The sequence below is a fragment of the Bufo gargarizans genome, chromosome 3, assembly GCF_014858855.1.
Source record: "Bufo gargarizans isolate SCDJY-AF-19 chromosome 3, ASM1485885v1, whole genome shotgun sequence".
In the NCBI taxonomy this organism is placed as follows: domain Eukaryota; kingdom Metazoa; phylum Chordata; class Amphibia; order Anura; family Bufonidae; genus Bufo; species Bufo gargarizans.
In genome coordinates, this window is record NC_058082.1 from 332,924,936 (window position 1) to 332,941,113 (window position 16,178).

A 16,178-nucleotide genomic window follows, 5' to 3' on the forward strand; every position below is an offset into this window, starting at 1 on the left:
TACCCTCCTCTTTGCCTCCTCCTCCGATTTTGGTTGATGGCAATCTGGAGTTTGAGGTTTCCAGAATTGTGGACTCTCGCATTGTCCGCGGTTCTCTTCAGTACCTCGTTCATTGGAAGGGTTATGGTCCTGAGGAGAGGATGTGGGTTCCGATGTCGGACATTAAAGCCACTCGCCTTATCAGGGCATTTCATAGGGCTCATCCTGGGAAGGTGGGTCCTGGGTGTCCGGAGTCCACCCGTAGAGGGGGGGTACTGTCACTACCAGAGCTTTGAGACGTTCTCACAGCTCTGTGTCTCCACCCCTGTGATGATGTCACTTAGAGTTTGGAGGTGTTCTCACTGTTCTGTTTCTCCGCCCCTGTGATGAGGTCTTTACTCCCAGCTGTCTCTCCTAATTTCCCTGCCTTTAAATCACCCCTCCTCCTATTGCAGGGCGTGGATTATATTTCTCTTTTCAGTTGTAGCTCTGCCTTGAGTATCTTCACTTCTTTAGCTACTAGTTCTCTGGACCTGTGTTCTGCTGCTGCAAGCACTCCGGATATTGCCAGCGGCCCTTGGATCCGTCTTCTCTGCGGCTGCAGCTCCATCAGCTAAGTGTGCAGACTTTGTTGTGTACCTGGGATTTCCTGACTGGATCTGAGGTGGCCACGGTTCCCTCCATATTCTGAGCAGGGCACCGGTGGCCGTGCCCCTTCCACTATTGTAGGGGTTACAGGGCTCATCAGTCTAAGGTACGCGGGCATGCCTCGTTCCACCATTTGGATCCGGGCATGTGCTTTAGCAGCATAGGGAGAGTGTTGAGGGTCTGACAGGGGTCACCCTTTCTCTTCCCTAGTTTGGGGTCCGGTCAGTAGCTCTTCTTACTGTGTATGCTCTGGTTACCCTTAAACAGCCGTGACAGTGGGTAAAGATTTGAGATATGTTGTAAAACAATCATGGGAACATAATGAATTGCATTGGAAACGCATATTAAGGATTTCCATTACATCGATTCAATCTGGATACAACAGCTCCCTATTGATACAAAAAGACTGGCTATATTCTGCAACAGTTCTTTGTGGATATATAAAGAGACTGGTTACATACAAAGACTACCAAGGAACTTTGTCTATATGTGCAATAATATTTTTAAGGCCATGAAATATTAATACAGGACATCGAAGTGGCAATACCTTTTAGGACCAATTATATCACCATAGGTGAAAAAATGTTTTTATAGGCATGTTGGTATCCTATCAATGTTATTATAGAGAAATATCATAGATTTGAGCAGGGACTGATCACCGCAATTATCCCACCTGCATTATAACACTCAAACTCCCGGGACCATACAGCCCTGAGAGTACCAAGTGGGGATTTGCTTGGGTCATCAGCCCCAGTTCTTGAAAATAGTATAATTCATTGTACCACATTATTTACGGATTTTATATTGTGATTGTATCTATATTGTATATTTTAATAATAAATTGTGTCCTAATTACCTCCATATATGAGTGCCCATCCACATTTCTTTACAATCCATTCTGGACTTAACAGGATTTCTACACCATACAAATTAATTACTCATTGCACTACTTCTGACGACCACATTAAGAATCCAACCGTTTCCAGGTAGGGGAACCAAAATACCCGCCACACATATCAACTTGTGGCCTTACTGCTACACTACCCTGGGAATCCACATACTTGGCCCAACCAGTCCCTTAAAGGGGGGGGGGGGGGGGCGTTGCACTTCCGTGCCAGGTGGCAACCAACGCACGAAACCGACACTGACAGAAGGGCTTTGTTGCATTCTGTGTATGTTTATTTATTTATTTGTTTGTTATTTTTTTGTGGACGTATAGTCGAGAAAAACCTCTTCTATAGGATATGGATACCCCAAGTGCTAAACCCGCAGTTGCACAAGCTCAGGTAAACTATGACTGGGAAACCTCCCAGCTTCAAACCTGTACACAACTAACATAAACCAAAGGAGTTTTAAAACCAGGAATGCTACCCATGAAGCTATTGTGGTACCACAGAGCTACCAGTTCGACTGGAGGGGCAGGGGGACCCCGTATCTAAAAGTGCCCATATAATGTAATGATTCAAAATCTACACAAGACCTCCCACCCCCCCACCAGTCGTAGGAGGGGACGGCACTGCCAAAGGAGCGGGTACAGGAATTCCATCCCACAGGGTCGCTGCAGTGAACCCTGGATTGATGGTCAGGCACCAGCCGCTTACACTTTTCGATCGCAACATCAGACCATACTCCTCAGATGCGCCTGACATTCCGTCCAAAGACAACAGTGAGCGCCACCTGGAGGATCTGGAGCATCCACTTCTCCTGGAAACCCTGTAACGGTGATGTGACTGGCGCTTGCGTAAACAGAGAGCTCCCTGCACCTGCGTGACCTGTGGGGGAGGGGGAGGTGGCCAAAATGGGCTCCAAATGAGACCCAGATAGCCCCAATGGTACTGGAGGGGCACCGATCGCAGAAGCAGGGACAGCAGGAACACCCTGCGAGGCAAGCCTAAAGGAGCAGGTGCACTGCAATCAAAAGGGGGGTCCATAACAGGCTCCAACAAAGACCCCGATCACCCAACAGTACTAGAAGGGACAGGGGTAGCAGTAACTCCACTTTGAGGCAATATTATATTAGCAGTAACACTGTAATCCGGGATGGAAAAGGGGTGTAGGGGGATGCTAGGGGCAGGCGAAGAGCTCTCCCAAGGCCTCATAGTGACAAAAGAACTTGCCTGCCAAGTGGTGCCCATTACGAGCGCCCTGTAAGCGCTGCAGGGGAAGGGGGCGGGGTCAGGCACAGCGCTCCAGCTTGCATCATGGGCACTGAAGGAGCTCTGCCTGAAGCAGTGGGAGCTGCAGTAACCCCCCATGCTGCCCTACATTAGCAGGGGGGGGGGGGCACAATAGGGACTACAATGGAGAGGGTGTGGGGGTTTCCCTCATGTTTAACAAAATTGCCTGGCATGTGCTGCCCAACACCTATGTGCCAGAAGCACCGCTGGGGAGGGGCGGAGCCACGGCTCAGCTCTGCAAAACTTCACTAGGCTGGGCTGGAACTCCGCTCTAGACATGCCAGGAGAAGCGGGCAGCTGGGGGATTATGACCGAGTCGGGCTGGTGGCGGTTACGCCGAGCAGACCGCCGGCCCCCCAGTGAAGTGCTGGAGCTGCACGCATGCCGCGGCAGCTCCACACTAGGCACAGAAGCAGGTACAGGGGAGGAGGATGGCAGGGAGGAGCTGAGGCTGCTCAAAACTGAGCGCAGATAATCCTCACCCTCCTCATGAAACCCGCCAGGAGGCTTCCTTAAGGGCAGTACCTTCTTGCAGCACCTTAGTGTGGACAGAGCAAAGGGGTACATAACACACCTATTTGCTTACACTTGCAAGAGGAAGTGACCAGAACAGAGAGGGGTTATATGTAACCCTCAGGATTTGCTGCACCGCCCCCATCCTCTCTAAGGAGGATCCCCAGTAAATTAACCCTTAATGACTCTAATCTGCCACCTACGGAACCAGACTCCCTACTCACCCTAAGGGGGGAGGGGGAGGACCATCAGTCCCTGAGCACCCTCCCTATACAGTCGGGCGCTTGCCATAAATATAGCCATAACAGAAGGATTTGCTGTAAGTATATGCAACCCTCTCAAAAAGTGACATCTTCTGCAAGTGGAGAGACTTTTACTATTGAACTTGATTTAAATTGTAACACTGAATATGCTGTATATCTAACCACTTGCAGTGCATTTTCCTTGAAGTAAGTTGGGTGCACTACAAATGACATCGAGATGCATATAAGGAAACATTTGTCTGACATCCCTCACTATTGTATCAGAAATGTATCCGCAGCTACTTTCATAAAGTAGACACTACGGGCCAGATTTATCACGACTCTGACAACTCACTCCACTTTAACATATGGCTAAAGTCAGTTTTAGCCAAGTCAGATTTATGATCGGCCCTTTAAGACTGTAATAAATGTGGTTTGACGGTAGCAGTTTATCCGTCAGTAAGCAGCTTTACAAAAGTCGCACATCTTTACGAAAAAGTCGCAAGTTTTTATGAAAAAGTCGCACGTTTTTATGAAAAAGTCGCATGTTCTATTAAAAAGTCTCATAAGATTAGCATGGTCCTCACTGGAGTGAAATTGCGACTTTTTTGCGACTTTTTAAATAGTCCCAATAGTAAATCTGTCTAGAGATTCATTTACATAAGAAAACACGCCCACTTTCAGAAAACTGGCGAGCATAGTGCAGAGCAGAAAAAAGTTGCGAATTTTTGCGCAGTTTAAGCGATTGCGCAAAAATTTGCAACTTTTTCACTCCATTATTCTGACTTGAGCTAATGATAAATCTGGCCCTACATCTTTTGTAGCTCAAAGTGTAGAACGGGTGTCATTGGATATTTTATTGCTTTAAAGAATAAAGGGCATCACTTTTTTATTGGAAGCTGGATATCTCTCCTTGGATTATACTCAGTGCCTGGTTCTGTGCCTCCCTAAGTGATTGCAGGTGAGCTAAGCCCTTTACTGCTGTTTGAATACTAATAAAGGATACAGTAAAGATGAATATATAAAAACATATTTCTTATTGTACCATTCTTTTATTAAAGGTCTACTTTAAATATCAAAATCCAGACTTTCCAGATGGAGGCAAGATGTCCCAGTACCTGGACAATCTCTCTATAGGGGAAACTATTGAATTTCAAGGTCCAAAGGGACTTCTTGTATATCAAGGAAAAGGTACTATATCTCTGTATTTGGGTGCTGCTACACATGGGGAGATATTTATCATTTATTTTGCGTCACAAAAGTGCCATAACATGTTAGTTGCAAGCGGCATTTTTTTTACGTCCTCTAATAGAGATATTTGCTAACACAGATTTAGACAGATTTGTGAACAATATTTGAGAGTAATGGGTCTTTTGTGTATGTAGAAAATGTTTCACATCTTTGAGCTCAGCTCATGCAAAATGGGAGCAAAACCGAAACTGTTGCGTTTATATTTTTGCTCAGTGTGTGTATATATATATATATATATATATATATATATATATATATACAGTCATGTGAAAAAATTAGGACACCCTTTGAAAGCATGTGGTTTTTTGTAACATTTTTAATAAAAGGTTATTTCATCTCCGTTTCAACAATACAGAGAGATTAAAGTAATCCAACTAAACAAAGAAAACTGAAGAAAAGTCTTTTCAAGATCTTCTGTAAATGTCATTCTACAAAAATGCCTATTCTAACTGAGGAAAAAGATAGGACACCCTCACATGTATTCCCTCTTAAATTGGCTCAGATCTCACACAGGTATATCACACCAGGTGCACATAATTAGTAGATCGTTACTCTGCATGTTGAATGAGGCTTGCCCTATTTAAACCTCAGACATTTAGTTTGGTGTGCTCCTGACTGTTGAAGTGAGAGTGAGCACCATGGTGAGAGCAAAAGAGCTGTCAGAGGACTTCAGAAAAAAGATTATAGCAGCCTATGAGTCTGGGAAGGGATTTAAAAAGATCTCAAAAGATTTTGAAATCAGCCATTCCACTGTCCGGAAGATAGTCTACAAGTGGAGGGCTTTCAAAACAACTGCCAACATGCCCAGGACTGGTCGCCCCAGCAAGTTCACCCCAAGAGCAGACCGCAAGATGCTAAAAGAGGTCTCCAAAAACCCTAACGTGTCATCTCGAGAACTACAGCAGGCTCTGGCTACTGTTGATGTAGAAGTACATGCCTCTACAATCAGAAAGAGACTGTACAAGTTTAACTTGCATGGGAGGTGTGCAAGGAGGAAACCTTTGCTTTCCAAGAGAAACATCGAGGCCAGACTGACATTTGCCAGAGATAAAGTTGACAAAGACCAGGACTTCTGGAATAATGTTCTTTGGACAGATGAGTCCAAAATTGAATTATTTGGACACAACAGCAGAGGACATGTTTGGCGTAAACCAAACACAGCATTCCAAGAAAAGAACCTCATACCAACTGTGAAGCATGGAGGTGGAAGTGTCATGGTTTGGGGCTGCTTTGCTGCAGCAGGACCTGGTCAGCTCACCATCATAGAATCCACGATGAATTCTACTGTGTATCAGAAGGTGCTTGAAGAACATGTGAGACCATCAGTTAGAAAATTAAAGCTGAAGCGGAACTGGACCATGCAACATGACAATGACCCAAAACATACTAGTAAATCAACCAAAGATTGGCTGAAAAAGAAGAAATGGAGAGTCCTGGAATGGCCAAGTCAAAGTCCAGATTTGAATCCCATTGAGATGCTGTGGGGTGACTTGAAAAGGGCTGTACGTGCAAGAAACCCCTCAAACATCTCACAGCTGAAAAAGTTCTGCATTGAGGAGTGGGGTAAAATTTCCTCAGACCGATGTCGAAGACTGGTAGATGGCTACAAGAACCGTCTCACTGCAGTTATTTCAGCCAAAGGAGGTAACACTCGCTATTAGGGGCAAGGGTGTCCTATCTTTTTCCTCAGTTAGAATAGGCATTTTTGTAGAATGACATTTACAGAAGATCTTGAAAAGACTTTTCTTCAGTTTTCTTTGTTTAGTTGGATTACTTTAATCTCTCTGTATTGTTGAAACGGAGATGAAATAACCTTTTATTAAAAATGTTACAAAAAACCACATGCTTTTAAAGGGTGTCCTAATTTTTTCACATGACTGTATATACAGACGTGGACAAAATTGTTGGTACCCTTTGGTCAATGAAAGAAAAAGTCACAATGGTCACAGAAATAACTTTAATCTGACAAAAGTAATAATAAATTAAAATTCTATAAATGTTAACCAATGAAAGTCAGACATTGTTTTTCAACCATGCTTCAACAGAATTATGTAAAAAAATAAACTCATGAAACAGGCATGGACAAAAATGATGGTACCCCTAACTTAATATTTTGTTGCGCAACCTTTTGAGGCAATCACTGCAATCAAACGCTTCCTGTAACTGTCAATGAGACATCTGCACCTCTCAGCAGGTATTTTGGCCCACTCCTCATGAGCAAACTGCTCCAGTTGTGTCCGGTTTGAAGGGTGCCTTTTCCAGACTGCATGTTTCAGCTCCTTCCAAAGATGCTCAATAGGATTGAGGTCAGGGCTCATAGAAGGCCACTTTAGAATAGTCCAATTTTTTCCTCTTAGCCATTCTTGGGTGTTTTTAGCGGTGTGTTTTGGGTCATTGTCCTGTTGCAAGACCCATGACCTGCGACTGAGACCAAGCTTTCTGACACTGGCTAGTACATTTCTCTCTAGAATTCCTTGATAGTCTTGAGATTTCATTGTACCCTGCACAGATTCAAGACACCCTGTGCCAGACGCAGCAAAGCAGCCCCAGAACATAACAGAGCCTCCTCCATGTTTCACAGTAGGGACAGTGTTCTTTTCTTGATATGCTTCATTTTTTCGTCTGTGAACATACAGCTGATGTGCCTTGGCAAAAACTTCGATTTTTGTCTCATCTGTCCACAGGACATTCTCCCAGAAGCTTTGTGGCTTGTCAACATGTAGTTTGGCATATTCCAGTCTTGCTTTTTTATGATTCGTTTTCAACAATGGTGTCCTCCTTGGTCGTCTCCCATGTAGTCCACTTTGGCTCAAACAACGACGGATGGTGCGATCTGACACTGATGTTCCTTGAGCATGAAGTTCACCTTGAATCTCTTTAGAAGTCTTTCTAGGCTCTTTTGTTACCATTCGGATTATCCGTCTCTTAGATTTGTCATCAATTTTCCTCCTGCGGCCACGTCCAGGGAGGTTGGCTACAGTCCCATGGATCTTAAACTTATGAATAATATGTGCAACTGTACTCACAGGAACATCTAGTTGCTTGGAGATGGTCTTATAGCCTTTACCTTTAACATGCTTGTCTATAATTTTCTTTCTGATCTCTTGAGACAGCTCTTTCCTTTGCTTCCTCTGGTCCATGTCGAGTGTGGTACACACCATATCACCAAACAACACAGTGATTACCTGGAGCCATATATATAGGCCCAATGGCTGATTACAAGGTTGTAGACACCTGTGATGCTAATTAGTGGACACACCTTGAATTAACATGTCCCTTTGGTCACATTATGTTCTGTGTTTTCTAGGGGTACCATCATTTTTGTCCATGCCTGTTTCATGAGTTTATTTTTTTACATAATTCTGTTGAAGCATGGTTGAAAAACAATGTCTGACTTTCATTGGTTAACATTTATAGAATTTTAATTTATTATTACTTTTGTCAGATTAAAGTTATTTCTGTGACCATTGTGACTTTTTCTTTCATTGACCAAAGGGTACCAACAATTTTGTCCACGTCTGTATATTATAATTTAAAGGTGCTTTCCGAGATTTTGACACTGATGACTTAGGTCATCAGTATCTGATTGGTGGGGATCCGATACCTTGGAACCCTGCCTATTAACCCAGCCTATTAATTAACTGTTATTAGAAGGCACCAGCACCTGCGCTTCTGTGAGTGCCAGGGCCATCTACGTGCAGCGATACATTGTATAGCGGCTGTGCTTGGTATCGTGCTAAGCCCAATAGAAGTGATTGGGGCTGAGTGTGCTTGGTAACCACCTATCAGATACTGATGACCTATACCAAGGATAGGTCGTTAATAAAAAATCTCGGAAAACCCCTTTAATCTAAATTTTTATAATTTATTATAGATAGATATTTTATAGAGCGATGTGGATGCTCCCTGGCCCATGTATTTTACGAAAAATTGATTTGTTACCAATTTTTCGGAAAATTCCGATCGAAGTCCACTTTGGATATTTCAATTCACTCAACATTAGTGACTATACTCCCCAACAGTGCTCTCATTAATAGCAATACTGTCCATATTGTGCCCAATAATAACAATTCCCCCACAGTATCCCTGGTAGTAATAATGTCACCAGTGCCCCCAATATTTATAATGCCCCTCCTGTAGTGCCACCTGTATCATGAAGCTCCCCCATAGTTAAGTATATAATAATTTTCTGCCGCCCCCCTCTGTAGCGCAGGTATATATAAGCCCCCTGTAGTGCTAGTATATAGTGCCAGTACATTGGTCCCTCAAGTTACAATATTAATTGGATCCGGGACGGCCTTTGTAAGTTGAAACCATTTTAACTTCAGTGCATAACTATATGGAAAATCAGTAATTGATTCAAAAGGCCAAAAATGTAGTCCCAGAATAAGAAAAAGTGATGTTTCCTTGTGCTTCATGGTAATAAATTGGATTTTTTTCTAAAATAGCTGCTGCACATGTTACAAAATAAGAAGCTCGGGAACAAGGGATCATCCATAATGCTGTGCAGCCAGCAGATATCCAGCCCCTGTGTTGTCACAGCCCTATAAAAAGCCTCATCCTGTCTGGTCTCTGCCTTTTTACAGTAAACTGAGCATAGGGACAGATGTGATAAGTGCAAGGGAAAGTGTTTTACAGAGCTTTTAATAGTATCATCTGGGATAGGGACAGTGTAGGGAGATCATAGGGAGAGTTTTCAGACACTGTAGTAAGGACATAGGGAGATTGCAGCACAGTGTAGGCTCAAGTGATTAATCAATTCCCTGTGTAGGGAACAGAGCTATCTAAATAAACGAGTCCACCTAGTTTAATAGATAATCAATTCTATTGCGCCTTTATTCTCAAATTTGGGTGAATAAGCTGTGTAATCTAACCGTTATTGTGGTGCCTATCTTGTTTATTAGATATGCAATTCTATTACGCCTTTATTCTCAAATTGGGATGTATAAACTGTGTAATATAACCATTATTTGGGTGTCCACCTTCTTTAATAGATAAGTAATTCTATTACGTCTCTATTCTCAAATTGGGGTGAATAAACAGTGTAATATAACCATTAATCTGGTGTCCATCCAAGAAATTCAATTATGCCTTGATTCTCATATTGGGTTGAATAAACAGAGTAATATAACTGTTAGGCTACATGCACACGACCGTGACTTTTTTGTGGTCCGCAAACCGTTTGGCTCAGTTTCATCAGATGGACACCAAAACGCTGCAGGCAGCATTTTGGTGTCCACCTACAAAGTGGAATGGAGAATGAACTTGATGCAAACCGATGCATTCTGAGCAGATCTTTTTCCATTCAAAATGCATTAGGGCAAAACTGATCCGTTTTGGAACGCTTGTGAGAGCACTGAACGGCTCTCACAAACGGAAAGCAAAAACGAGAGTGTGAAAGTAGCCTAACTTTTTAATGACAGACCTCTGAAATCAACTCACCTGTCTCTACTTTATGCTACCATTAGTACAGGGAGCATAAAGTTGATGACAGGTTCCCTTTAAAGGCAGTTTCGTTTTGCATTTCGTCACAAATCCATAAAGGAATTCCTTCGAACCTGGTGAGGAAGGGTGGAGCAGCCCTGTCTAGCCACATGGGACCTCCCATAACCTTATGGGATTTGTAGTACATGCGCATAATACATGAAATATTATTATATTAACACTTTCTCTGCTTTGCAGTGTATTTAAGGACACTGTACCATTCGTTGGGCAATTATGGATAGCAGTATCAAATTCAGGCCCCATAGAGCACAATAAAGAATCTAGAAACACACATTGCTATTACATACTAACAATATCAATTTTTGGGCTTCCTTTTATGAGGTTACTTCGATATTCAACCAAACAAGAGATCTCCAGCTGAGAGAAAGTTTGCCCGTCAGGTTGGAATGATAGCAGGTGGAACAGGTATGTGGACACATTGGGGAAGATTTATGACAACTGTGCAGCTTAAATTTTTCAAGAGCGCTATAAGAAACTAGCTGAAGGACCTGGCTTCACACGGGTATATTTCATCTATTTCATTTAATGTTAGTGTGTGTCATTAAAAGATATTGACAGTATCCACTATTGCAGTGACATTTATAGTACCAACCCCCTTAACAGTGACCTCTACAGCCCCCCACCGCTTAACACTGACCCCCCCACAGTGCCATGTCTCCTTAAAATGGGACGTCCACAGCAGCTCACCATCTTAACTTTGACCTTCACAGCAGCCTTCCCCTTTAACAGTGAGTTCCACAGCACTCCACCCCTTGACAGTGACCTCCACAAGGGTCCGTCCCCTTAACAGTGACCTCTACAGCACCCGCCCCTTAACACTGACTATAGGTTACAGTCCCCTAAACTGTGACCTCCACCATTCCCGGCCCCCTTAACAGATACCTCGACAGCGACTGCCCCTTTAACAGTGACTGCCACATTACCCCACTCCTTTAACAGTGACCTCCACTGTACCCCGCTCCCTTAACAGTGACCTCACAGTGCCCGCCCTTTTAACAGTGACCTCCACAGCGGCCTGCTCCTTTAACAGTAACATCCACAGCATGAACAGCTCACTCTCAGACAGCAGCACTGTGTTGTCTGAGCGTGATCTGCAGGGAGAAATTCACCCTCCTTCCCACCCCTGCAGCTGACATAAGTTGATTTTTACCTTCATTTTTTCTATCCCCGTCGGCTGTGGAGTGGGAGGGAGCGTGACCTGACCGGGTCGGGGGCATGGCTTAGCTCGACCTGGGGGCAGGGTTTTTAAGTCTATCTTTTGAGGGTAGCCTGAATGGCCACCCTACCTGCCCCCTTAACTGTGATCTGCACAGCACTTCGCTCCCTTAACAGTGTCATCCACAGCACCCTGCCCTTTTAAAGCTGACCTACAGCACTGGAGAAAAATGACTGGGTTGTTAAGGAAACCTGGTGTAAAACTGTGTGTATGTGGAGACTATGGGCCTGTGAGCTTCTATTGACTGATAAGGCACATGTGACCGTGTGTATGGCTGGCTTCTATTGGGTAATGCATTTTTTTGGGAATATCTCAGGAACAGTGCATCCTAGAGAGCTGAGACCCGGTCTAAAACCTTTCCGGACACCTGATGTACCTGTGTGCCAAATTTCGTGGGAGGAGTGAGCAGGAAATTAATGAAACATACGCAGAGAAGCAGACTCCTAATGATAAATGGGCTGAGAAATAAACTATCCTAAAGGATCTTTTACAGTACCAGATGTTCAGACAGATTATTGCTAATGTATGAACGATAATGGATAATCTGCTGATTACACTGGTACCACTGATTACACTAAGAACAAGCAAAATGCTCGCTTATCAGGTAAAAGGATCCTTTGTGTGGACATGTGGGACACAGGGTCAACAGGATTCTAAGCCAATGCTCCAAATATATGTGGTTGTAATCCTGTGTATGGGCACACGGCAGAGCGCAGAAGGGAAGGAGCGCCGAATGGATTTTGGAAAGCAGATATTAGGCCCCATCTCACATTTGAACCCCCTTTATGCCCCCCTAAAGTAGAAACTCCCAATAAGTGACCCCATTTTGGAAACTATGGAATCAGTTTTTTTCTTGCTATTTTGGAGTTCATATGATTTTTGATCGCTTGATATAATGCTTGTGAGGCAAGGTAACGACGAAATGGCTGTTGTGGCACAGTGTTTATTTTTGTTTTTTACTGAGTTCTCCTGACAGGATAGATCATGTGCAGTTTTTATAGAGCAGGCTGTTACGGATTTTATATTTTTGTTTCAGTTTTGCATAATAAAGCATTTTTATTAACAAAAATGTTTTTGTGTTTTCTTTTATTTTTCTTGCAGGAAAAGTTGACATTGTTATAGGTACAATTTTTGGGTACATATGATTTTTTTTTTTTGATCAGTCAATATTACACTTAAAAGGGGCAAAGTGAGAAAAAAAATTGCTTGTTTTGTGTTTTGGCATTTTTTTATATTTTTTTACAGTAGATCATGTAACATTTTCATACAGCAGGTCTTTAGGGATGCGGCAATACCTAATATGTCCACTTTAAAAAAATTTCAGTTTTACACAATTAAAATCATTAATGCTAAAATGTGATTTTTCTTTTTCATTTCCATTTTCCGAATTTGACGATTGTCTAATTTAGGGGCTCATTTCTTGCGGGATGAGATACTTTTTTGTGATTTGGCGCAGGTGGTGATTTATCAGTTTTACCTTCATAGGTTAAAATAAAAAGTGACACCAGAATAAAGTCGTTTCTTGATGATTACTGTAAGGTTTTGGGAGACGCGGCAGTGTCTTTGGTACACCAACAGCAGCGCTCTGCACCAAGGAAAGGGAAGGTAATAGACCTCTCCCATCTCCTCCTGACTCTAGTCAAGCACGGAAGTGTCTCGGGTACACTGACAGCAGCGCTCTGCACCAAGGAGAGGGCAGGTAATAAACTGCTCCATTCGCCTCCTCACTCCAGCCCAGCACGGCAGTGTCTCTGGTACACTGACAGCAGCGCTATGCACCAAGGAGAGGGCAGGTAATAGACCGCTCCTATCTCCTCCTCAGACTCTAGCCCAGCACGGCAGTGTCTCGGGTACACTGACAGCAGCGCTCTGCACTAAGGAGAGGGCAGGTAATAGACCACTCCTATCTCCTCCTCAGACTCTAGCCCAGCACAGCATTGTCTCGGGTACACTGACAGCAGCGCTCTGCACCAAGGAGAGGGAAGGTAATAGACCTCTCCCGTCTCCTCCTGACTCTAGCCCAGCACGGCAGTGTCTCGGGTACACTGACAGCAGCGCTCTGCACCAAGGAGAGGGCAGATAATGGACCGCTCCTATCTCCTTCTCAGACTCTAGCCCAGCACGGCAGTGTCTCGGGTACACTGACAGCAGCGCTCAGCACCAAGGAGAGGGCAGGTAATAGACCACTCTTATCTCCTACTAAGACTCTATCCTAGTATGGCAGTGTCTCAGGTACATAATTAATAGTGTCAAAGCATTCTATGGATTGCCGTGCTAGCAATCTAAGCTCTTTTAGGTTCAAGTCTATGTAAAAGATGAATAGACATTTAGGCCTCTTGCACACAAACTTTTTTTTTTTCGTTTCCGTTTCATTTTATGCGTTCCGTATACGGAACGTATACAAAATCATTCATTTCAATGGATTTCAATGGATCTGCAAAAAAATGGAAGGTATTCCGTATGTTTTCCATTTCCGTATTTCTGTTTTTCCGTTCTGTTCAAAGATAGAACATGTCCTATTATTGTCCGCATAACAGACAAGGATAGTATTGTTCTATCAGGGGCCATCTGTTCCGTTCTGCAAAAAGCAGAATGCACACAGACGTCATCCGTATTTTTTGCAGATCCGTTTTTTGCGGACCACAAAATACTGAAAAAGCCATACGGTCGTGTGCAAGAGACCTTAAGAGGAGACTGGCAGAAAAAGCTTCTCATTTGAGAGGCTTCTTGGATACTTACCCGGGACACACATATTCCACAAGGTTTGAATAAAAAATAAGAATATTGTATCTGTATTAAAGGGGGTCTGTCATCAGGTATGTTGCATTAAAAGTGTCTCACCTGAAACGTGTGCTTGACAGTTGAACATCATGGTCTTGATCCCATCTTCCTAGATGAACGCATTCTTGAGAACATGATGTTTTATAATATGCAAATTATATTGTACATCATTGCTCCCAGAGGCTATGTTCACTTCCCTTCATGTTGCACCCCTACCAATGACTGACAGGGCCAGGCAGTGAAGATGTCTCATGGGAGCTCACTCAAAGCAGGCGCTGTAAAGGGATGAAGCACCTCATTGGCCTATTTTGCCAAATTCTAAATTTTCACATTCTACATTTACGTTTTCATGCAACTTTGTGACAGTGATTATAAGCAAAAAACATAATCTAGCAGAGCAATTATGCCAATAAAAAAATAATCGGCAAGATGTGAGGTCAAACATACATACAATACTTGTCTATATTCACTGCTGCATGTGTTGAAGAAATGCAAAAACCAAAAGGAGTGCGAAAGCAAATTTTTACATGCAAAAATTAAGAATTATACAGGTATATAATTTTCCATCTCTCTATGCAAACTCTAGCCCTAAAGTGCCTGTATTACACCTGTCTGATATTGACCTTATATTTGTATTCCAATGTTGTGGATACAATACCTGAACCTCCTTGCAGTTCATCAGAAGCAATAACTATGGCTGCGAACATGATATGGGTGCAAAAAAACAGCCTGTATTACACCCATACTTAAATAATTGAAAATAAATTGAAAATGTATTTTCAGACTGAGAATTTATTTTCATTTCTTGCAAATATTAGCTATCACTCTCTGGATTTATGTCCTATATTTCTTAAGAAATGTTCATTGCATTCATGGGCTGGATATTAGTGTTGATCAAGCACCATAATGCTCGGGGGCTTGGGCCGAACATATTGGGCTCGGGCCAAATGCGTCTTCCTTATTTGTGAGCAGCGAGCATTTGAGTAGACACAGAAGTGGGATGGTTACGCTGATAATAGCGTTATCACCGCTCACCATCTGTGTTGATTCCTCAAAGTTTCTTAAAACCTCACAGAGGTCAGACATCCATGCTTGTGAATAGCGGAAGCTGACTGGAAAGGCGATGACCATGTTGCAGCTGGTATGCCACTATGCCCACTGCTGCTCGCAAAGCCTGGCCTACATGTGGAACGTCTAGTTCCAGCGCGTGCTCGCGTCTCACAACAGCCGGTGAGCTGGCAATTTCAAGCGCTGCTGCAACGTTGACAGACTGGCTGAATCTGTCGATGACTTGCGGAAATGTGCACACACGTGGCGCACTTTCACCAGTAGCTCAGGCAAATTGGGGTAGGTTTTGAGAAATGGCTGAACCACTACGTTTAAGACGTGGGCTAGGCGTGGGGTGTGTGTGAGCTTGCCGAGCTCCAAATCCGCCACCAAGTTACGGCCATTATCAGACACAACCATGTCTGGTTCTAGGTTGAGTCTGATGTCTGGTTCTAGGTTGAGCCACAGCTCAGTCTGGTCTCTTATACCCTGCCACAGCTCTGCAGCGTTGTGCTGTTTGTCCCCTAAGCATATCAGCTTCAGCTTGATTGGTCCGTGTGATGTTATGAGACACATGTTTGTGTAAGGTGGGCACGGCACACCTTGAAAAATAGTGGCGGCTGAGGACTGCGTAACGCGGGAAGGCCACCGCCATGCGGAAGGCCTCAGTGTCTACAAGCGCTGCATGCATGGCATTATGGGTCATCCCGCCTACCCAGAGTTTCTTGCCCCATGTTCTCACACGTGTAGCCGCCATTTTAGATGCCATTTTAGCCGCCCGCCATTGTAGGAAATAATGCGATTCGTTACCACGAAACG

The 16,178-nt window shown here is 43.6% G+C and overlaps 1 protein-coding gene across 1 annotated transcript in view; it reads left to right on the forward strand.

Moving 5' to 3' along the window:
- The window catches only part of LOC122931572 (NADH-cytochrome b5 reductase 1), a 294,677-nt gene that overhangs the window by 160,059 nt on the left and 118,440 nt on the right, over positions 1–16,178 (forward strand). The window contains exons 6-7 of the mRNA XM_044285647.1: positions 4,621–4,750; positions 10,637–10,720. Of these exons, the coding sequence (XP_044141582.1) occupies positions 4,621–4,750; positions 10,637–10,720 (214 nt within the window). The remainder of the gene's footprint in view (positions 1–4,620; positions 4,751–10,636; positions 10,721–16,178) is intronic.